This window comes from Homalodisca vitripennis, chromosome 4 (assembly GCF_021130785.1).
Source record: "Homalodisca vitripennis isolate AUS2020 chromosome 4, UT_GWSS_2.1, whole genome shotgun sequence".
Classification (NCBI taxonomy): Eukaryota; Metazoa; Arthropoda; class Insecta; order Hemiptera; family Cicadellidae; genus Homalodisca; species Homalodisca vitripennis.
Window position 1 is genome coordinate 200,997,584 of NC_060210.1, and position 25,250 is coordinate 201,022,833.

The 25,250-nt window shown below is 34.2% G+C and overlaps 1 protein-coding gene across 1 annotated transcript; it reads left to right on the forward strand.

Moving 5' to 3' along the window:
- LOC124360899 (DNA fragmentation factor subunit alpha-like) lies at positions 1-25,250 on the forward strand. The gene is made up of 6 exons (XM_046814886.1): positions 1-118; positions 888-1,018; positions 3,768-3,922; positions 4,735-4,742; positions 7,374-7,523; positions 24,592-25,250. The coding sequence occupies exons 2-6, from the start codon at positions 910-912 to the stop codon at positions 24,737-24,739; spliced, it is 570 nt and encodes a 189-aa protein (XP_046670842.1). The 5' UTR covers positions 1-118; positions 888-909; the 3' UTR covers positions 24,740-25,250.

A 25,250-nucleotide genomic window follows, 5' to 3' on the forward strand; every position in this document is an offset into this window, starting at 1 on the left:
CCTCACTCCTGATGTACAGTAGGTAGGTTTTTAGGTCAGACAGCTGGTGAGGATTTAATTGTCAGTATTGATTTGCTTGCCCTGAAGGTTCGTCTGCTGCCACGGGTTTGTTTTGTCTGTAAGTAAGTTTTCGGACTTAGAATAAATTTGTATTTTTCATTATGATATCGTCATTTCAAACATAGCTTTTACGTAAATAGTGTTTCATTGGTTCAAGAGTTGATTATTAACAAAAATGTAATAATGACTCTTCTGGAGTTAATAATACAACATAACCCCATCCATCTTACTTCAGTTCTTTTGACAGTGTTCTTGATTTTGAAGATGAGATCTCCGTAAACTTTATATTTATAAAACTATGTTACTGTAATTTCAGTGTTTTATGTATAATATAAACTAAAGAAAAGTCATTTATTGAGATTGAATGAATTGAGAGGGCGTGTCTGGACGTATGTGGGTTACTGGTGCCAATGGTATTGATCACCCCCAAACTGGAACAGGAACAGGAGATAAGGTTCACCCTTGGTCTAGCTTACCTATTTTGCTCCAGAAAGAGGTTGCATATAAACTAGTTCACAGATGTGGGTCAGTCATTGGTGAAGTAGATTTTCACTGGTTGGGTTGTCAAATTTCAGTTGTTTGAAGGTACCATCAACATATTTTCAATTAATTTAAAACATTTAACTTAAGAAGTAGTGTGTTATTTTGATATAACAATTTAATTTGCTAGAATTTTTTCATTGTATCATATAGTTGTATTGTGACATAGACTAAACTTTGATAGTTACTTTAGTCCTATTTAGTTTGTGATATATTTTTAATTAGGGGACCTATTAAAAATACAGAACACAGTGTTCTTATTTGTGTTAAATTTTGTGTGTTTTTAGGGTATCTTGACCTACGGCGATTATGGAAAAACCAGAAAGTAGTGAAATTGTGCCTTTTAAAGTAGTTGATTGCACACGAGAGAAACGATTTGGCGTTGTAGCGACGTCATTACAGGATTTTGTTATTCGAGGTAAGTGGAGCCAAACTACAATTTTTAGTTTTAAAAATTTGAAAAACAAAGAATTAATAATTAATTGTCCTTTGGGTAGCTAGTTGCTTGTTGATATTACTGTAAGCTTATTGTAGCCTAGGCCTGTACAATGACATGGTATTGTAGCCTACATGCTACATGTTGGCGTGTATTTCATTCTTTATATAGTATTATAGTAATAATTAACCCCTAGTAGTACAGGTCAGAAACTTAAGGCTGCAGTATAGTAAGCAGCCACCACCACAATGGAATCAGGGAACAAAATTAATAATTATAAATACCCAAACTATTACAAAAATATATTAATTTGAGTTATTTTAAATGATACATTGCCAATTCTTTTTAATTTAACGTATTGAATAACAATATTATTCACAATTAATTCAAAGTAAAATCATTTATATGGTATGCTATTTGTGTAATGGCTACAAGTACAATGATGAACATGTGTTGTTTGTGTCACAAGCTGTCAGACACACTTATCCTTCAAAATAGCAAAAAGTAATTCAATGATACACTGCTTTGTTACATTTTATAAATACACTTAGCCTAGGTAGTGTTTTATTTATCAATAAGTTATTAATTTTTGAAGTATAAAACAGCTTAACAAAACTATACTGTAATTTGATATATCTGTAACTAATTTGATTCAACATTTTGGTTTCAGTAGTTTAGATCATAAATATCGAAGATTTAATTGTTGTAGTGGCCACTCATTACGCTGCATCTAAATTTAGAAATTCACACAGTAATTTGCAGATTTATGTTCTAAAATTAAATAAAAGTATATAACCAAATACTATCGTAAAGTGTTACCTATACATAGTTTGTTATTACATTTATTTTAAAGAACAAGAGAATAACACTACATAATTTCACAAAAAATGTCTATTTTACAAAGAAAGGTCCACAAAATTTTCAGGTGATGTAAAAAAATGACTAGGCTATGACGATTTGGGAATAAAAATTACCTTCATTAATAATCTAGAATAGCCAAATAATTTTATTACATACAAAAATTGTTATAGTTTTTGAGAATTTATTCAAAAGTTTATTAAAAGGGTTGTTCCATAAGTCCTTAGAAAAAGAAGAAAAAGCCATATTTTGGCCAAATTAAAATTAAATTTTCAACATAATCTCCATTTAACTCTCTATAATTTAATGTAAACATTTTTGCAATTTTTATAAGCCGTCTAAAAAGTAGGATTTGGAGGCTCCTCAAAATAAGCATTTGTTTGGGTGATTCCTTGTTAGATTTAAACCTTCTGGAAATAAGAAATGGTGAATACAGTAGATATTGTTATAATTGGAACTTAAATTCCATAATTTTGGCCATTTCAACTTCACATGTGTGCACATGTGCATTGTATACATAAAACAAAATCATTTTCTTTTTAAAATGAGGACGTTTTTCCTTGATTCCTTTGCTCAGCCGTTCCAATAATGACGCATTATACTCTCCTGTTATAGTTATTCCCTTTTTCAAGTAATCAATGTAGATTATTCCATGAGCATCCCAAAAGACCGTGGCCATATCCTTACTGGCCGACTTGACCGTCTTCGCCTTCGTCAAAGCCTGTTTAACTTCAAAAATACACTAGTCTTTTGTCGGCACTCATTATAGGTTTACAGTTCAGTTTTTTCATGAAAATAATAAGTTTTAGAAGAACTTTGAATAGGCCTAGCTTTAAGTTCTCATTTAGTGGAATCACTCTTGTCAGATGTCTTATAAATGGTCCCATTATGTCACTTTATCGACACAGTTAGTCCATGGTTGATAAATAAAATACAATATTTCAACAAAATGAAGGTTGATTTGCACAATAATCAACTCCCACAGACATTATAATTAATAAAGAACTTTGTTTAAAAACAACTACAGTAATGTTTCTGCTAATCATATGGTGAACCAACAGAAATTACTGCACATTAAAAAACTATTTTTGAGTAATACAAATTTAAAGACCACTAAGCATAAAAAGTACATTTTACAGGATTTTATGCGATATATAATTTACAAACGTCTTGTACTTCTTTTTATGTCAGGTCCATTTAATTTTAAGGTAATACTGCATTTTTCACTAATTTAGGCTATTCTTAAAAAAGTATAGTGTATTTCTTTTTTATTTTTAGGGTTAACTATTTTATTTGCCTCTTGTATTTAACAAATACATTGATATTTATTCAACGAAACAGGAACTGCAATACGTCTGGCACATTTCACACTATAATAACAAATGGTTTAGTAAATTTACTATTTGACATTTTAGTTTTGAGGTTTAGAATCATATTTAATTTAAATAACCTAGTAATAATCTCTTGTTGTCCTTCAAAAGTAGTATTCTTGGAGTTTTCCAGTTTTTTCTTTTATTTGAGACAGTTACATCTATAAGTTTATTAAAAGTAAGACTTAAGTTTTCATAACTGTTAATATTAGTGTCAACCAAACTACTTACATTGAAGTTCCAGAAAACTTGATTTTTTAAAAATTGCCATATTTTCTCAGAAAGGAGTAGCTAAAACCTGCCTTTAAATTTTTTGGCTTGAAAGAAAATAACAAAGTAGGAAATAATAATTAGAGTAGCAAACTAACTACTAATATTATACGCTTTGTTGTATTTTCCAGATTTTATTTTTATGCAATTTAAATTATTTTTTTGGTATTAACCAGCTCACGTAAGATTCATTCTTAAAATCGGTGAATTCTGACAAAAATGTTCTATTCCAGCAAAAGAGAAGCTGGGTCTGAACGGAGAAACAGTCAAAGTTGTGCTGGAACAAGATGGAACTGAAGTCGACGAAGAAGATTACTTTTCAACATTGGAGAGAAACACGAGTTTGATGCTTCTGGCACCAAATGAGAAATGGGGGCCTCCCGGTAGAGTACATAGGTAAACAAGTAATGTAGCATAGGTCCCACCTAATGTTCATAGAGCACCATGTCCTACGAGACCACAGTCCCTCGGATGAGAAATGGGGACCTCCCGGTAGAGTACGTAGGTAAACAAGTAATGTAGCATAGGTCCCACCTAATGTTCATAGAGTACCAAGTTCTACGAGAACACAGTCCCTCGGATGAGAAATGGGGACCTCCCGGTAGAGTACGTAGGTAAACAAGTAATGTAGCATAGGTCCCACCTAATGTTCATAGAGTACCAAGTTCTACGAGACCACAGTCCCTCGGATGAGAAATGGGGACCTCCCGGTAGAGTACGTAGGTAAACAAGTAATGTAGCATAGGTCCCACTTAATGTTCATAGAGTACCAAGTTCTATGAGAACACAGTTCCTACCAATGAGAAATGGGGACCGCCCGGTAGAGTACATAGTTAAACAAGTAATGTAGCATAGGTCCCACTTAATGTTCATAGAGTACCAAGTTCTACGAGACCACAGTTCCTACCAATGAGAAATGGGGACCGCCCGGTAGAGTACATAGTTAAACAAGTAATGTAGCATAGGTCCCACTTAATGTTCATAGAGTACCAAGTTATACAAGAACACAGTTCCTACCAATGAGAAATGGGGACCTCCCGGTACATAGTTAAACAAGTAATGTAGCATAGGTCCCACTTAATGTTCATAGAGTACCAAGTTCTACGAGAACACAGTTCCTACCAATGACAAATGGGGACCTCCTGGTAGAGTACATAGTTAAACAAGTAATGTAGCATAGGTCCCACTTAATGTTCATAGAACACCAAGTTTTACGAATACTTGAATCTTTTATCAAAACTGTGATTACTGAACATAAAAATATTTACATTAAACACAACACAAGTACTTAATTTTAGTATTAGTAACGTAGCTATTAATTATTATTTTTAGTCAACCTTCAAGTCTATAAAATAAAGTTTAGTTTTATAATGTTTCACAATTTCAATGTTTTACTCATGCATAATTCTGTGTAAAGTAATAATAAATAAAAGAAATAAAACTGTACTTATACCTAAATTTTAGAAGAATATGGAAGAATTGGTAATGCATGGTGTTTTTTATTGAAGCCTATACTTGATCATGATTACATTATGTTGTAATACAGTAGAGTCTCAATTAACTGACCTTTCCAGTGCACACCTACTTTGTGCAGCGAGATTGTATGCAGTAGGATATCACAAAAGGCCTCTTTTTATCACCCAATTTTACACAGCTGATTTAAGCCAATGACTGTAAAGTACATTTTGTTTGTCGTTTATGCGTGCTGTTAACCTCATCTGCTACTCCTCAGTGCCAATGTAGATCTGTGTTGTGAGTGGAAGTATTGTGCTTTGTTTTCTTGTTTTTATATAGTCGTGTTTGACTGTTGATTGTGTTTATACCCTGTTGTTGTTTGTTAAAGCTAAAATGGCTTCAAATGGAAAAAAGGTGGTGTTTTTAAATGGAAGAAAAACTTAAGGCTTTAAAGAGCTCAGACAATAGTTTCAACTTACTGAAAGTGTGGTAAGGTTATAATGTAGGGCAAACAACAGTAGGATACGTTGGATACTTATCCACCTTTCAGAACTGCAATGAAGTTGAGAAATTGTGTACTCAGCTAGTAGCAGCACTTTGGAAGATCGGAAGACTGAAGGAATGTGAATAAGAAAAAATAAGTAAAGTTTTGTACCCGTGATTTGATCAACATACGAGACCTCTTGAGAAAGTAGATTACGTTTTGCTCTGTTGCTGCTAGGGACCTGATCTGCATGGTCATTTTGATGTCAGGGCATTTCTCTGTTCAGTGGCTACCCAGCCGTGCTAGTGAGAGGTTACTGTCGCTCCTTGTTTTACAACAACAGTTTAAAATGTGTGAAGCAATTGAAATTCCCGTGAGTTGTGAAGTGCTGTTCGTAATACAGTTTTTGCTGGCTAAGACAGTAAACCACTTAAGATTTATCACCAATTCTGTGAAATGTGATTACTGAAGGATTTGTGCGTCAGTGGTGCATTATGTTTTTAAAATGGCCGAAATAATGTGCATGATGATGAACGAAGTGTACGGCCAAACATCTTGAGCGATGAAGTTGTCTCTCTAGTCGATGAAAAGATTAAAGAAGACCACCGATTCACAATAACAGAACTTTCACTTAGTTTTCCTCAAATTTCAAGGAGTTTGTTGTACAAAATTGTTATGCAGGAGATGGGTTACCATAAATTTTGTGCAAGTAAGATACTGAAAATCTTAACAGAAACCCATAAAAATCAGCATATGGTGGTGTTTCCACATACGCCGTACAGTCCGGACCTTCCACCCAGCGACCTGTTTCCAGCAATTAAGGGACGTGTCTCTGCTGGAACTTTGTGAGCTGAAGCTTCTCTCTGACATGGACCATGACAGTTTCTTATGTGCAGGAGTGGGGATGAAATAGATGGTGGACGAGGAATCAGTGGGCTGCTGACCCAGCTACATGGGGACGTGGGTCACGTGTTTCTGCTGGGTGGTTGTGAGCTGGAACTTCTCTCTGACATGGACCCTGACAGTTTCTTATGTGCAGGAGTGGGGATGAAATAGATGGTGGACGAGGAATCAGTGGGCTGCTGACCCAGCTACATGGGGACGTGGGTCACGTGTTTCTGCTGGGTGGTTGTGAGCTGGAACTTCTCTCTGATACGGACCCTGACAGTTTGTTATGTGCAGGAGTGGGGACGAAATAGATGGTGGACGAGGAATCAGTGGGCTGCTGACCCGGCTATGTGGGGACGTTGGTCACGTGTCTCTGCTGGGTGGTTGTGAGCTGGAGCTTCTCTCTGACATGGACCCTGACAGTTTCTTATGTGCAGGAGTGGGGACGAGATAGATGGCGGACAAGGAATCAGTGGGCTGCTGACCCGGCTGCGTGGGGACGTTGGTCACATGTCTCTGCTGGGTGGTTGTGAGCTGGAACTTCTCTCTAACATGGACCCTGACAGTTTCTTATGTGCAGGAGTGGGGACGAAATAGATGGCGGACGAGGAATCAGTGGGCTGCTGACCCGGCTGCGTGGGGACGTTGGTCACGTGTCTCTGCTGGGTGGTTGTGAGCTGGAACTTCTCTCTGACATGGACCCTGACAGTTTCTTATGTGCAGGAGTGGGGACGAAATAGATGGCGGACGAGGAATCAGTGGGCTGCTGACCCGGCTGCGTGGGGACGTTGGTCACGTGTCTCTGCTGGGTGGTTGTGAGCTGGAACTTCTCTCTGACATGGACCCTGACAGTTTCATATGTGCAGGAGTGGGGACGAAATAGATGGCGGACGAGGAATCAGTGGGCTGCTGACCCGGCTGCGTGGGGACGTTGGTCACATGTCTCTGCTGGGTGGTTGTGAGCTGGAACTTCTCTCTGACATGGACCCTGACAGTTTCTTATGTGCAGGAGTGGGGACGAAATAGATGGCGGACGAGGAATCAGTGGGCTGCTGACCCGGCTGCGTGGGGACGTTGGTCACGTGTCTCTGCTGGGTGGTTGTGAGCTGGAGCTTCTGTCTGACATGGACCCTGACAGTCTTACGGACATCGTGCCAGATAGGTAGATATCTCATTGGTAGATAAAGTATAAGTAATAAAAATCACATTTTGACGTTTGGAATTGCACCGTTTCAATACGTGAGTAACAGAAACTATTTTGTATCTTCTTTGTAATAAATGTTGAGTATCTTTAGTGTAGGTAGGTCGGTGCCTCCTCCAAAGAAGCTTGGTGCCAACGAAGTTGCACTAGCTTGAAATCCAGGTTGAACACAGGTCCGCTGTTTCAATGTTCTGTATTTAAATTTGGTCAGATTATTTTCCATTTTGGCCACAAGTATGTTCTTTGACATTTGCTGCTACCTCTCAATGGTTTTCAGACTATTTGAACAGGGTTCTTTTGCAAAATAAATAATCTAAAATCAGCTGTTGACACAGTCTGCTGTTGCAAATCGCATATACTTTTGCCACCAGCACATAAGTTGTTATAAGCATGATTCATCTTACTTTTTACTATATTATTGTTTGTTAACTTCTATTTCAGTTCTTTTATTCATTTTTCTCTGTATAAAATAGAATTTGAATCAAAATCACGAAAAGGACAATGATACATAATTTCTTCTGAATTTTTGAGTTCATTTAATTTTGTTTGAGATAGTTATTTATAGTTTGAAGTATTGAACAAAAATACCTTTTTATATTGGGTTTTATCTAAATAATCTTATTATCAAGCACTAGACAACAGAATTCTAAAGTCAATTTTTATTTTACATTTTTGGAACTAAAATGATAAAATTTGAAAAGTTTTGTTTTGGAATTATATCTTTTATATAATATATTTTGTCTAAAAATGTGTTGTGCATATTATATTGTAACCAGAATCATAGACAACTCAGTAGAAAACATTTTGACCTTATTTAAGTTTAAAATATGCCAAAATTCTAGTTTGTTGCATACTTTTATTTAAAAAATTAGTTTATTTTAGTAAATTAATATAAACATAAAGTAAAACAAAATTGATCTTATTTAGTATTAAGTTAGCTTCTTTAGAGATCTGAGAACCAAATTCCACAAGCGTTCCAGAAATGGAAGTATTTTTTTTTCAGAATAGAAATGTGAAGTATACAAATTAGTCTCAAAATAAAGATAAACAAATAGATGGAAAAAATAGGCCCAAGATAATTCAAGTGTACCAAATTAAGTTCTTATACATTATTCTTGCCTTTAATTATTTTATCTTCATTGTATTTGGTTTAATCTTTATTTTATTTCAGTTAGATTAAATTTAAATTTATTTTATTTGTCTTAGTCCTGTACTTCCTTTTCTTAACTGTCTGTAACTTTGATTTAAATAAATGATTCGCTCCAAACCAGTTTATAGTGAATCAACCAATAATTGTACGTTGTGAGTATCTAATATAAAATTACAGAAAATTTTTAACCACCAACAGATGTCTTATACAGAACTTATAACAGGAACATACCCTGTCTTATGTTTTCAATATCAATGATGGATAAGTTTTATTATTCTACTTGACCATAGTTCTGGCAGGTGGCAGTGAATGCACTAATGTCAGATGTTGTGGACAGAGCAAAGCGAGCTAATGTTAAATGCTAATGTGAGCTAATGTGTATAATGTTGAAAAGCCCTTGCTGTCCAGCATTCTCTGGCAATGGGCAGGCGTAGAGTGTCGCCAAGTCCAAAAGCTCAGAACTTGCCAAATGCTTATTTATTTTGAGAGACAGTCACAAAACAGGATACGATTTAACAGTGGCAACTGGAGTTTGTCATTCAAGCGATACAAATGGATTGGTGCCAAAATGCACAAGGATATTCAGATTGTAGTTCTGAAATGGTTTGTCTTATCATTCAAGGTTTGATTTATTGGAAACCAATCACTGAGCCTGGAGGAACCCTCAATTGTTTTAAGAATATACCTAACGCTCGGTTTAGTGAAATAACCTAAAACATAATGTATTGAACATGAGAGATATTCTAGAATGGTTAGAGAAGAAAACATTTCTTTTACAGAGCATGAGATGAGAATAGAACTGTTGGGATTGATCTATTCTTGGAGCACGATATAGAAGTTTGTCTGAAAAATGCCAGAGATTTCTCTCAAGGTACTGCTGAAAATGCCAAGCCTATTTCAGCGCTTTTGTAACATTTAATAAAACATTCATAAAATCAAAACGGTTTTAGATAGGCTCTTAATTTTGATTTTATTTTCTTTACACATATGTTGTTTAATAAAAAACATAACAATGCATATACCGTTCAAAAACGCGCAAAAGGTACTTGCTAAAAAATGTTGAACATTTTTCAGTTTCGTATGCAAAATAGCATTTCCTCAAAATAACTGATACTACTATGTACAGTAACTAAAATTGTACAGATACACCAAGAATTAATTTTATTATCCACAAAACTGTTAAGATAACACTACTTTTTGTTTAAACCTAAGTTTTCACTTTTTCTCGTAGGCTTCTAAAGTCATAGAGATTCACAATTTTTTTTAAATACACAGGTTATCACTAATATAAAATGTGCTATAAATACTTTTATTCTTGAAATTTGGCTCTTTCTGATTGTTTATATACAAAAATGTGGTACAAAAAAAATTATCACATTAGTATTATTACCACGAACGCCTTTAAGTATATATAGACACCTGCATTTTTCAGTAGTTTTTGCATCATCCATATATACGGACATTGGCATTTATCGGTTGGTTTTCATAGGGTTGACAGATAAAAAGGTATGAGTAAAGCATATAAAAAGAAACTAAATGGATTCAGAAGGTTATACAAATACAATCGTGCCACAGTCATTAACCCACATCATGTTAATACTGGCTCAAATAAAAAAGCAGGATACTTTGGTATTGTATGGAGGCCACTATTATATTCTGTCTCTATCTAATACCTGTTATTATGTGATATAAGTAGGTAAATACATACATATTATAAGTAGAAAAAGTTTAAGTTAACCTTTACGAACGTTCATGTGATCTGCACTGGGATCTAGGAACTATTTCGAAGGATGTTTTTCTTGTTTCACCAGAAGTGTGCCAGGGACATTTCCGATCAGTACTTTCCCGACCTCAGATCACGTTTGGATGTTTTGTGACCTGGGGTCGGGGAAGTACCAATATATCCTCCTGGCCATCAGTGTGGGTTTAAGTGGTGTCTTACTTTTGATGTTGTTTACCGACTCCATCCTACTCTATGGATGTGAGAATGACACTATAAGGAATGAGAATGGCTTCTGTTCAGAGAAAAACCTCTTTGAGGGTGTTATCTCCGACAATCTGACAATTAGCGGACAATCTCTGAGCCAGCGGCTCAGGTTATTGCAAGTGTAATGCACATAGATCTAAAGGCGCAAGAACGTTAGTATGTTTTTGACAGCAAGGAAGAGCTCGGATTTGTGAAAACTCGGGCGAGTTGAAAAATTTGTGAGCATGCAGAGATATGGTAAGTTTACTGGGATGCTGAATTTCACGGAAATTGGATGAAAAAGTTGATTGATGACATCACACAGTGGACGGAGAGACAGTACGGCGAGGTGCACTTCTTCCTCACACATTTCTTGTTGGGCCATGGTTATTTTGGATCGTACCAGCACAGGATGAGGAAACGGTAGTTGCCCACTTACGGTTTTGGAGATTCAACTCAGGACGATGCGGAACATACCTTCGCTAGGTGCAGACGGTGGACAGAAGAAAGGAGGGAGCTGATGACGCAGTTGCAGGAAGATCTTAAACCGCAGACTATCATTGGAGTTATGATCCGAGGACAGGATGCTGGAATATGGTGGCCAGATACATCGAGAAAATCCTAAGTGCAAGAAAGGTGACTAGATCGTGAACAACTCATCAAGGGGGCAAAAAAACCAGATGAGAGTTTGAATAAGGCTCAAACAAAGGCCTTGTCCAAAGTATTGGGAAAACCATTTCCAAGCAGGTCCAACAAGAGGAGGGGTGCTGTTGTAGTGGGTATATCTTCACCATAACTGTTCATGCAGTCATGCATTTTGTAAACCTCTTTTGCAAAAAAAATTACGCCTGAGATGCCACCCCGCACTTCTGTTGAAAAAAGAAAAACTTTCTCAAGATAGTACTCAAATACAAGCTCAGGTCATGTGTGTGCTCTTTAACTTTGGTACTACTAGTAACATATTTATAATAACCTATCCAACTTATCCATAGCAGCACGCTGTATAATATTGGTCTCCGTATAATACCAAAGTAACAAAGTCAGAGAAAAACAAAACTTCTGACATATGTTCCGTGAAGAGACAAACAAAGCAATAAACAGTGCAACTTCATCAGACTGGTATCGTTTTATCCGCCTTACAAAATATTTTTAATTCATGGTTGGGCTAAGATATTGGTAAGAGTATTAGTCTATTGAGATAGGATAATATTGCTGGACCACTTTTGGTTTACTCAACTAGATATCGAAGTCAAGTAAATAAATAATAACCTACTTGAATAGATGTGATCTAATAAGTATGAGTTGACTAAACAAGATATTGTGGTTGAACAAATACCAATTTACACATGACAATATTTTAATGTTTCTTACTTCTTGCTAGGCCAGGCAACTTTTGCCCTTGATGTTTTGGTTAAGTCAGTACTACTGTTCTCAGCTTTGAGTATTATACATTTCTATTTGGTACTTAATAATAAATCATTATCTGGACATGATAGTAAATCTTCCAAAATTTTGTACCTAAGTTTAGTTGATTTTATTTGTATTCCTTATTGTAAACTTTTGTTTTTAAGTGGTAATTAAAAATTAGGAATGGAATTGGATTATTTTAATGTTATTTTCTAGTGAAAATACAGAAATATAACTGCCTCTAATCTAATTAAATTTGTGCTGCCATCGAATCTCTACATTTTCAAAGTACTTATAAGTATTCTTATTCTTCACTAAACAGTGTATGTTTCATAAATGTTTATTTGTAAGTATACCTAGAGAGTTTACTTCTGGACTTTATAACTGATTCAGATAATATCTTAAGTACGGAATAAAGTATTGTTGTACTTACACGATTGGAACAAGAAATTGGGTTTTCGTTTTACATTGCTCTCCTGACCGTTCCAAAAGTAAGCTTTCAAGTGAACTGTGTTTACTGGAGTATACAAATAGTAGATTGTTTTGTGGGTTTTTCCCTAAACAGCAGAAATCCTCAACCCCATAACAACTTTTACGGGACTTCTCCAAAAGCCAAGGATTGAAAGGTAAGATGTCCTTTGGGATGATTGATTTAAAACGTTTCAGTTGCTTCTAGCAAAGTTGTTGCATCCCAAAGTACACTAGTTCGGTAAGGACACGTAATCAGGGCCGGAGAAATGTTACAACTCCGTGAGTCCTGTAGTAATTATTTAAAGAAAAATTAAAATCCACTTTTTATGATGTGTTATTTTTGACACTTTCAGTGGTCACATAGAGTTCTGTTTCAACAACGTGATGTTGAATGTGTCATTGGAAATTCGTTGTAATATGAATTAATTTGATGAAAGAATTGTTTTTCAATTGAAAGAGAATATTCCATAACATATCGGAGGCATATCGAGGTTTCACTGGCTTGGACAGTTTAGAACAACAGTGCAAGGAATATTTTTAAAGCAAGGGCCATATTTTTGTACAAAAAGTCTAACAAATCTATAAAACTCATTAATTATCAGATTCTAAATAATTTTTTTATCAGATTCTAAATAATTTTTTTATTTTTGTAAATAATTTATTTAGTCATTTGTTACACCTACAAAACTAAATTTTGAAATATTTCTTCAAAGGAATCTACTGCCTATGCTGACAGCCATGAGTTGATGTTATTTTCAATGACACACTAATACTAAAATCGGGAATTGAAATTGATCCTTTTCCTGTTGCAACAGAGTTATAACAGTATAGACATAGGCTTTTACTGAAAGTTATCTTGTAACACGTTTGCAATGGTCAAAATTATCATACTTTTTAAAATAATGATGCAATTTTGACCAAAATTAATATAGTATCCATGAACATGTTTTCAACATCAAAAATGTAGTGAGATAATTTTTAGAAAGTATTAGAAAACTATTGTTCCTTGACTCACTGGTGGAGCATGACGCGCATATCTAATAGATAGCGTGACCTCCGCCTGTGAAGAGGCCCGTGGCCCACCCACTGGTGGATCACGCTGTCGCAAACATGTTCTTACAAGTTGAAGCGTGTTTTGACACAAGTGAGGTGCATTTACTTGATGAGATATTTTAATTTTAAAATGTTATTTACCTTGTGATCTACTAACAAAAAAGTTAGTTTTGCTGAAAGCATTCATGATAAATGTTTAGTTTTGCCCACAATATTTCTTCTCGCTATGGGTTAACAACACAGCTGACTCAAGTTGACATAAGCCCCCATTCTTGTCCTGCCCTCCCCCCCCTGCACCACCACTGCTGCTCTTGGTATTGCGTACATCTGACGTACTAATGAGTTAATTTTACATGCCGGCCAGTTATTGTTGAGCCAATAATATTATAGTACCAAAGTAGTATATGTATTTTTTCTAACAAACTCTATGATTGATACCTTATATCAGAAAAATCATAAACTATTGCTTGTCGTTGTAGAAGACTAAAGTGTAAAATAACACCTTTTTCCATTAATATTTATATTCCTCTTGTATCAATTTATTTTACTACTCATAGGCTATGTATTTTATTAGCTTATATTCAAATTCATTTTATTTGTTATAAAAAGTTACAATCATTGCGCTTTGTTCCTGCAACATATGACACGTCACAACAGTATATAGAAAACAAGATGCTAAAATAAGAACCAAGCTGAACACTCATTTTAATTCAAGATAGCGATTCAGCCAGTCACAATCATCATTATCAATAAGGCATCTGTTTAAAATTAACATATCAATAATTATGAATACAAATTCAGATTTTATATGTACAATAGTTGAAATGGTTCCAATTCGCTATTAATTTCGAAATAATTTGATTGGTCAATAATATAGTTTCATTCTGTCTACTGAATTTTGCAAAACGGTTCTCAACCTGTAGGTTGTCAGGTAACTCAATAAATAAACACAACTCGATGTAATAAGGACCTTTTACTTAAGTAGAGTTATTCTGTGAACTAAGAACCTGATATTGCATATCTTTTCCGTATATTGTGAAAAAAAATTATTTTGGCCTTAGCAAAAAAGTAAGGATTTTAAAACAAATTTCAAAATTTCTAGAATAAAAATGTTATGCTCTGTCTAATTAGAGACACAAAGTAGCCATAGTACACTAACAGTGTTGTACCTAAACCTGTTACTTCAGATACAGTTTTCATTGAAAAGAATGCTTCACTTAGCTTTACCTGCAATGTCTCGATATGGGACTCCCAGCTTAAAAACTGCCCTGATTTATTCCAAAAATGTGGTGCTTCCTGAAATTTTTGAAATTTTTTTCCATTTGGGAATGTTAAATTTGTATTATAAATTTGTACTTATGAGTTGTTTGGAAATTTAAATTATTTGTTTTGGTAATATTCAAGTTCAAACTGTTGCTTTCAAATCTATCAAACACATCAAAGAGTGATTTCGGAGCAGAATATTCTAGATCAATGTAATTGTTCCCTGTTTAAAGAGAGGTTGTACTCGTATTATCAGCAAATAGAACAATTTTAAATGTAAAATTAAGAGGTAATTATGCAGAAATAATACAAAAAATAAAGGTCCCGAAATGGAATATTGTGGAACACCAGTGTCATTCTCTCACCAACCAGAATAAATTTATCATCTTATTTTTACTTTGTAGTTTCTCAATTTCAGATAATTTTGAAAAAATAAATTGGAAACTCTTTTAAATCTGTAGCAATCTAATTTATTCAGTAAAAGGTCGTGATTTACACTATCAAAGGCCTTAAATAAAATAAATTAAAATGCCTTTATTTCTTAAGTGTTTCTCAGTACATGACTATTTTCAGAATAAATTGTGCCAAGTTCATGTTATATGCCTAATAAGTACTTAAGAACTACATAACATTAACCTATATAATAACTTAAAAAAAACAAACATTATAAAAACAGCCAAAATCTTATGTTTAGTCCATAGTTTCATCCAACATTCTGCTAGAATTCGGCTAGACAGTCACATATACAGAATTTCAGCTCACCAAATTTACACATCACTTGGCTTAAATTCCGCCTCTCTAGAATTAAAATCAGCCTGGAAATTTCTGATTGTATAGTATGCAGCCTAAGGTAACACAGGTCTTGATAGATAAGTTTTTCTCAGGCTTTCATTCACGGTTTTTCAGTCCTTATAGTGTTGCCTTTACAACGGAGTGTGAAAATGAGGGAGTTAGTTTCTCCAAACGAAGTTTTTATCTTAACTGCAACGTTTGACTCGATCAAAAACGCTGGACACAAAAGGATTTAAACAAAATGATTTATCATTTAAGGAGGCATTTGAATGAAAGAATTTTTTCTTTTGCTTTTATGGGAGGATATATAATACTAACTTTAAAATCTTTGAAGGAAACAGGCAAATTTTTTAAACGAATTCAAGCCATTAATAGTTACGTAATTAACCCTTCATTGTGCGTAACGCTGCCAAAAATCTCCCTCCCCTCCTGGGACGTTACGTAATTTAGAGACGCCTCTCATAATTCAGTAAAATAAGGCAAAATAAGGATGCAACCTCGGAATGATAGATAATAAGCTAAAAATTTGCATACGTCTTTATTTTGATGGTATAAGACCTACCTCAAAAGTCATCCATATAATCCACGTGTACGCGGTCTCTTTAGATATTTAAGTCCAAAGTTTCTTGAAAATCAGTATTTTGCAAATATTGCCTCGTTTCTCCCTCTTACGCTAAATGACTTTGAAGGTGGTGTGAGAGAAATTGTAGAACGGGGAAGTTCTCTTCAACTTTTGTCTGAAGTATTTTTATGTACGTTTTTTTTATTTCAACCCTTTTTGAGATACAGCGCAAAGAGTAGGGGACCGCTTACCATGCGAGGTTCAGCCAGTAGAATACAATAAATACATTAGTTATATTGTTAATTATTCATTTATTATTATTTATTACTTAATACTATTATTATCATTATTATTTAATATTTATTATTTAATATATCGAGACGAAACCACTACAACATTTATATCATCAATGGTGGTTTTCTCTTGCATCGCGTTGTATGGAATAAAGATGATTACTATCTCTGATATTTTGAATAAAATACGGTCAAATATTTACAAAACACATTTATGGGTCAAGTATCGTTGTTGTATTTGATGGTTACTCAGGACAACACTAAGAACATTAAAGCAATGGAACAGTTAAGAAGAACTGCTGGTGTGTCAAAATCTCACGAACTCGCTCTGATGATGAAACATTGGAGGTTGCCAATCAGCCAAGAAAAATTTTTATCGAAATTCATCTAATAAAAAAAATATTTATTAGACATGCTTATATATCAAAATTAAAGACTGTTAATATCACTACAAAACAAGCCAGCAGATGATGCCTTGTGATGTTCTCATTGTAGAGAAACAGCTATTGCAGAGTCAGAACTTAAAAAAAAAAAACTTCTGTCATTGTAGGCGAAGATATTGATTTGCTAGTTATCTTGATAGAACGTGCTCAATCACATCAAACAATGGGTAAGGTAATGTGGAGACAAAACTGTATTCATCGAAAAGTTTTGATAAATTACCTCATTCTAAGAAACACATATTATTTTTACACACATTTAGTGGATGTGATATGACTTCTTCTGGGCTTTTATAAAAAAGGTAAAATATCGTTTATTAAAATGTTCGAAAAACATCACGATTTAAATCAATCAGCTGAAACTATTTAAACAAAAAACTGCTCTGTACAAGAATTATTTGAAAATGGGAGTACGTAATTTTCTTAGACAACGTATAATGCACCGAAATCTCAGAAAAGAAAACGATATAGACTCTTTTCGATACACCCAGTTCATCAAATCAAACAAGACTCAACAAACCAGTGCAGTTATCAAGTCTTCCTCCTGCAAGTACAGCAGCTCGTCAGCATATCCTTCGTGTCTATTATTAGACCCAAATTATGTTGGGAAATGATTTTAGAACCCCAGGAATTCGGCTGGGTACTGCCAAGTGAACTTCTGGCACCAATAACAACATTATTATCACCAGCACCAGAAGAACATGCTTGAATACAATATTTTGCAATTGCACGAAAGGTTGTGCTTCTAATTGCGGATGCAGGAAATCAGGATTGCGATGCACTTTAATTTGTGGGCAGTGTAATGGACAATCATGCCTCAATCGCTTCATCAACTTCAGATAGGTTTCAATGAAGAAAGTGAATATGCACCTGATATTCTTGAATCTTTCTATTCTGATAATTTAGTAAACGAGTATGATAATAATGAATCCGATATTGAACAGCCAGAGGAAGAAGAAGAAGAAGAAGAAGAAGAAGAAGAAGAAGGAGGAGGAGGGGAGGAGGAGGAGAAGAAGAAGACGATGAAACAAGAAGAAAATTAAAACAAAAATATTAATCACTAATAATGATAAAAAACAAATCTATATATATAAAAATGAATGTTTGTCCTTTATGGAATCGTGAAACTATTGGGGGAACCCAGCCAACCGATCATGATGAAAATTTGTACGTATATGTATTTTTCCACGGAGGGAAGGTTTATAAGCTATGCCCATCCTTTCCCGATTCAGGATTCCGCCCCACTGGTTACAGAAATACCCATAAAGAAATGCATTGCAGCAAACATATGTTAACGTCTTTTCAAATTTTTAATCAGCTGTTCTTTGTAAACATAGTTATATATTACACTTATTAGTTTTTAAAGCATAGAGTAAGCTTAAGAGAAACGACAAATTTTGTTTAAACTGTTTTTGCAATCACTGTTAAACATAGACTTTACTATCCAGATAATACAATTCAAATTTGACGTAAAAAATTCACCGTCTTTAACTGCAATATTTATTTATATATAAACCATGCTCATGCTTGATCAGAAGAGTAATGCAGATATCATAATTACTATCTTACGTTGGCTACAAATATAAAGAATGTTATAAAATCAACCTTAGTTGTTTTTTTTTTTTGACAGAAAGTATGGTTCTCAAAAAACTCCGTGTGTACATATCTCTCGATCGAGACCAACAAAGGCCAAGCTCAATCGTGGGCATCGGAGATATAACTAATTTAATCTAAAATTTATTATAGTAAAAAAAAAATTTACTAAGTAATATAAGGACTTCCGGTTCTTAAGATTTGCGTGCGAAAGCCGTGGGTAACAGCTAGATAGAGGCAGGAATATGGTACATACCTTCAATAATACGCCCAAGAGGGCTCACGATTGGAACGACTATCAATTATCTCAGCAATGGTTTTTAGAATGTGATAGAAAAAGAATAAGTGAATATAGTGTACTGTTTTCAACGGGAAATTGCGTGCGAAGCCGCGGGCAACTTTTGCAAAAAATTATTGAAATGCGCAGCAAAGCGCGCCGGGCCCCGCTAGTATTTTATATTTGTAATTTTAATAAATTGATTATTGGATCAATAAATAATATATAATAATTAAACTTCATTTGAAATATTTCTTTTTAATATTGTATGTTTGGCAAAAATAAAATAAGTATTATTTAGAGAATAATCTAATTTATAATTAATATCTATAAATATGGTATATTTAATAATAAGTAATAATAAAAATTTAATTATAAGCGATAATAATGCTAACAATAATAATAGTAGTATTAAGTAATAATAATAATAGTAAGTGGAATAATTAACAATATAACTAATTGTATTTATTGTATTCTACTGGCTGGACATTATCATATATAATGTCGCATTATCGTATATACAGGTTAAGCCGGTTCCCCTACTCTTTGCGCTGTATCTCATAAAAGGATGCCTTTGAACGTACATAAAATTACTTCAGACAAAAGTTGAAGAGAATTCCCCGTTCTACAATTTCTCTAAACCACCTTAAAAGTCATTTAGCGTAAGGGAAACGAGATATTTGCAAAAACTGATTTTCGTGAACTTTGACCTTAAATATCTAAAGACGCGTACACGTGATTATATGAGACTTTTGAGGTAAGTTTTATACCATCAAAAATAAAGAACGTATGCAAATTTTTAGCTTATTATCTTTCATTCCGAGGTTGCATCCTTATTTTACCGGACTAATTAAGGAGTCTACCTGTGTCCTCCAGTTAAGATAGTCATCAATAATCACACTAACATATTTATCAATCAACTTCCTCTAACTCTAAAAGGCTTCTTGTGAAATCCTTCTCCTTTCCCAATACTTGTTGATTAGGTTTCTTAACACTGACAACCAAATCGTTGCTATGGCAGTAATGGGTATTCAAAGCTGTGTAGGCAGCTACTTCTAGTCGGTCAGGTGTTTTTCTCCCAGTAATAGTCGTCTGCATATATTAAGGATTTTGGCGATATTAATTGCATTAATAAAACATGTCCAAAGTCGAACAATGATTTTTGAATCTTGGATACATCAACTTTTTGCTGTAGTTGTTTATGTATTTTATAAAATTGTTATTAAATCAAATAAACAACACGGGTTTCAATACTAAGTCTTGGGGTACAACTGTGTAATGTTTTTGGTACTGATGGTATTTGTTATGGAAAGAATTTCATTGCCTGAGTTATTTCTATACACTGGCATTGACCAGTGAAGTAGCTTTTATACCATACCTGTGGGATTCCTATAGTTGATAAAACAAATGAGCTGGGTTTCCTTCTTGTTGTTGATCAATTAGTCATTCCACTAAACTAGCTTAAGGTTACAGATCCTCCACCTTCAGTTCCATACACCCCAAAAGTCCAGAAGGTTACAGATCCTCCACCTTCAGTTCCATACACCCCAAAAGTCCAGAAGGTTACAGATCCTCCACCTTCAGTTCCATACACCCCAAAAGTCCAGAAGATTACATATCCTCCACCTTCAGTTCCATGCACCCCAAAAGTCCAGAAGGTTACAGATCCTCCACCTTCAGTTCCATGCACCCCAAAAGTCCAGAAGGTTACAGATCCTCCACCTTCAGTTCCATACACCCCAAAAGTCCAGAAGGTTACAGATCCTCCACCTTCAGTTCCATGCACCCCAAAAGTCCAGAAGGTAACAGATCCTCCACCTTCAGTTCCATGCACCCCAAAAGTCCAGAAGGTTACAGATCCTCCACCTTCAGTTCCATGCACCCCAAAAGTCCAGAAGGTTACAGATACTCCACGTTCAGTTCCGTACACCCCCAGACGTCCAGAAGGTTACATACCCACTGCATTCAGTTCGCTAATCTTCAGCAAAAAGTATATTTTAATTTGTTATTGCTATTATGTTGTATTATCTGAATTTGAAACTCTCATGACACCAATTTGCTTACAAAAGTCATATCTGTTTGTATATTAAAATAGTTTTAAATATCTGGCTGTTGTGAGTTTGTTGGTTGTACATGGTGCATATTGCTCACGGGGCATGATTTCAATGCATCCTATAACAGTTTTTAATTTTGGGCCTATAATTTGGTTCAGTTAGTATGTTTATAGTTGATGGTTACAGAACTTAAGTTTGTTTTGTTATAAGGTATTAGTGCAAAAGTAAAAAAAAACTGGTTGGGAAGTACTCTGACCCAGAAATGTTGAAAGAAATTGATAAGAAGCAAGCCAGACTCAGTTAAATGCAGTACAGGATAATTTACACAAAGTACTTGTAATAAGTCGTGATAAACTGTGCTGAGATCTGGCGCTAGGGCTGCGCCGCGTAACTTTCATTGTTACCTGACATCTCTCTCAGTTGGCAGTCAGAGCGTTCCGAGAAATTATAGCTGTTATTGCTGTGAGTTATCTCTTGTTTAAATAATACAATCAAATGTAATAGCTTCCTGAGAGCAGGTGAGAGATAAGAAAGTTATATACTTACCTTGTACCTTGTGTGTATAATCTACCACAACTTGTCTGTCAGTAGTGTATAACATGGTGTACTTTGTGTGTAGTGTATAAATCTACTGCACCTTGTGGATAGGATATTATATACCATAATTTGTGGGTCGTGTATTAACTATTGTATCTTATGTTTAGTGTATAATCTACCGTGATTTGTGTATAGTGTATAACATACCAAATCTTTATAGTAGTGTGTAATCTACCCCTTGTCTTCGGGGTAGGATACAATTTACCATACTTTGTGCATAGCGTACAAACTACTGTAATGTAGTTAGTGTGTAACATACCATACTTGTGGGTAATGTATAATTTACCATACCTTGTATGTAGTGTATAACCTACCAAATTTTGTGTGTAGTGTATGTCCTACTGTACCTTGTGGTTAGTGTTTAATATACCGTACTTGTGCGTAGTGTATAACCTACCATAAATTGTGGGTAGATAACATATTGTATCTTGTGGGTAGTGTATAACCTATTGTACCTTGGGGCTTGTATATAATATACCATACTTATGGGTACTGTATATTCTACCGTACCTTCAGGGTAGATAACATATTGTTGTAGATGGAGCTTATATTGGTTACTGATAACGTACTTACAATTAAAACATAAAACCAATATTTAATACTTTTATTTTTTGTGAGACCTTTCGATAGCAAGGCTTCACAAAAATTAAAAGTATTAAATATTGGTTTTATGTTTTAATGTAAGTAAGGTAACATACTGGTTTTGTTTTTGTGAGTAGTGTATAACCTAGTGTACCTTGTGTTTGGTGTGTACCATACTTGTAAGTAGTGTATGACCTGCCAAACTTTGTGTTTAATGTATATCCTTCCGTACCTTGAGAGTACATAATATATTGTATCTTGTGAGTGGTGTATAACCTATTGTACCTTGACGATAGTGTATTAACATCTTGAGGATAGTGTATAACATATACTATCTTAAGGATAGGGTATAACATATCCTATCTTGAGGTTAGTGTGTAACACATCATATCTTGAGGTTAGTGTGTAACATATCATATCTTGAGGATAGTGTATAACATATACTATCTTAAGGATAGTGTATAACATATACTATCTTAAGGATAGTGTATAACATCATATCTTGAAGGTAGTGTATAACATATACTATCTTAAGGATATTGTATAACATATCATATCTTGAGGATAGTGTATAACATATACTATCTTAAGGATATTGTATAACATCATATCTTGAAGGTAGTGTATAACATATACTATCTTAAGGATATTGTATAACATATCATATCTTGAGGGTAGTGTATAACATATATACTATCTTGAGGATAGTGTATAACATATCATATCTTGAGGATAGTGTATAACATATCATATCTTGAGGATAGTGTATAACATACCCTTTGTTGAGGATAGTTTATAAATCTACCATATTTTGTGTGTTATGTTACCGTGCCTTGTGTTTTCAAGTTTCTTTACTCTCACCTTCTCTGATAAGTCTTTAGTAAAAGTGAAATATCAGTGTTTATTGTGATTGTTACTCTATGTAACTTTTCCTCTACTGCATTTAGATGAGTCTTGCTGATGGTCAGTCAGACTGAATGTATTTTAATAAAGAGAAGAATACAATATGTCAAAGGAGAAGTGGACAGTTTTGAGAATTGCAGTATTTAAACCAATTACATGAATCATCCTGAAAATATTTATTAAGCGTTCATGTCATTTTCTTCTTCAGTTTCTGGAATTATGCTTTGCGCTGGCATGTGCATGGCACTTTTGTTTCTAGACACAGTAGACTGTTGTTTTAATAATAACATTTAATAATTTATTTTTACTTTGATGTACTTGTACTTTATACTTTACCTGTCAGATAGGTTCATCTCTAAGTTCCTCTGTCTAAACATTCACGCGTCAAAGTGCGTGCCGAGTTGTCCAGATGATTTGTATTTGTAATTAATTTAAAAATGTCAGCTTCATTCAAAATCAAATTTACCATCTCAGTTTTTTACACCACTTTGAAAGTCATATTCATAAGAATTTCTGAACGCACAGTAATTGTGTCCTGAATATAATTTGCACTTTGTGAAAGTATTACACTTTTGAATTTGAAATAAAATTGATTTACATTTTAGTAAATTTATGACTAACATAAACCTGAAAAATCCTGAAATAAGAATGTGAAACCTAATTATTTCTAGTCCAGTTGGCAAATACAGCCCAAGTCTGCAAGTACTTCAGTAGTACACACCTCCTAGGTTGTCACTGTCACACCCCTGCCCTAGCACACTCTGTCTACCATCTCCCTACCTGTTGTGTTGCTGGTCAATACTGCGATTTCCGGGAATTTCACTGTGTTCAAAAACATTCTACTCAGATTTATACAAAAATGAAATGAAAGTTCCAGATATGTTGCAAAATAATATTGAGTATTGTTAGTAAAAGAGTTCAACTAGTGTAATTATAATTAGTACTAAGATTTATTTATACATGATAAGGCTCTTTCTTTTATTGAATTTATAACCATAAGGTATTTTTATCAAATCATTTTCATAGAAGAAATTTTAAATTTTTTACCAAAAATAAGATTTTGAAGTATTTTTTATTAATCTTTACGAAGGAGCATTTTGAAGAACACTGGTTGAATTATGTTATTTTGTTTTGGACATCAGTTATTTTCGGTAACATTTATATCACAAGATTCTGGATTCATCTAGTAGAAAAATTATAGTATATTTTTGTCTTGGTTGCCCTGCACAAAGACGTGTCATAAGATAGATTAATAATAGAGAATTATATTTTTGAGTAACTTGTATCGAAATAAATCTTTGACAACCATTAATAAATATTGTACTAATAGATTCACGTATTTAATTTTGATATGTTCTTCAACAATTAATATGTTGTATTTTTTTAAACAAAATTATCATATATATATATATATAATTTATTTCAATAATATATATAGTGTCCAATAATATATATCCTTGTAAAATTTGTGCAAGATTCATGTTTAGAATTTATAAACATTAGAAACCAAGTCATTTTAACAATTATTATAGCTTACACAAATGAAAATTAAGATAAGTATAAGAAGTCCATGATCGTTCTAAACCAAGACGTTTTAATACGGTACACAGTTGTCTGGTTTCGCAGATCGTTCCTGGATCAACTTAAGGAAGCGAGCAGCCGGCTGTTGAACGACAAGCGGCAAGCACAAGAGGCCCTGGATTTGCTCAAACTGTACCACAGCGCATCTCTCATCCACGAGGACGTCAACAAGCGCAGCCGAGTGGCGCAGTAACCCCTCACCCCCACCCTCACCCGTTCATATTATACATCCACGCACGTGCATAGACGTCCTCATCAAACCAGCCTTGTACATCTCTTGTAACGATTCACTGCCCTCGATTGTTCTGTTGGGGCATGCAAGGGAAATTGTATTTTATTTTAATATTTTCTGAGAAACTGATTCAAATCAATATGATTAGACCTACCAAAGGTCACAAATAATAGATAGCACAGAAGATTCCTCCAACAATCTAAGAAGAATATATTAATACTAAGACTATGATTGCTCTTTAGGACGTTTTTGTTGTAGTTGTTAAATGTTTAATGAGAGTGTTTATGATTTTAGCCATTTATGGAATACTCAATGTCTTATGGTAGTTAAATCATATTTTCCCCTTAGTCTAGTAACATTTGAGAGTCTGTATTAAATAACGTAAAGTTTTAATTGATTGATACAAATATAGGGGTAGGTCAGTGGTTTTCTACAAATTATAGAATAAAATTGTATTAGTGTTTGAATGTTA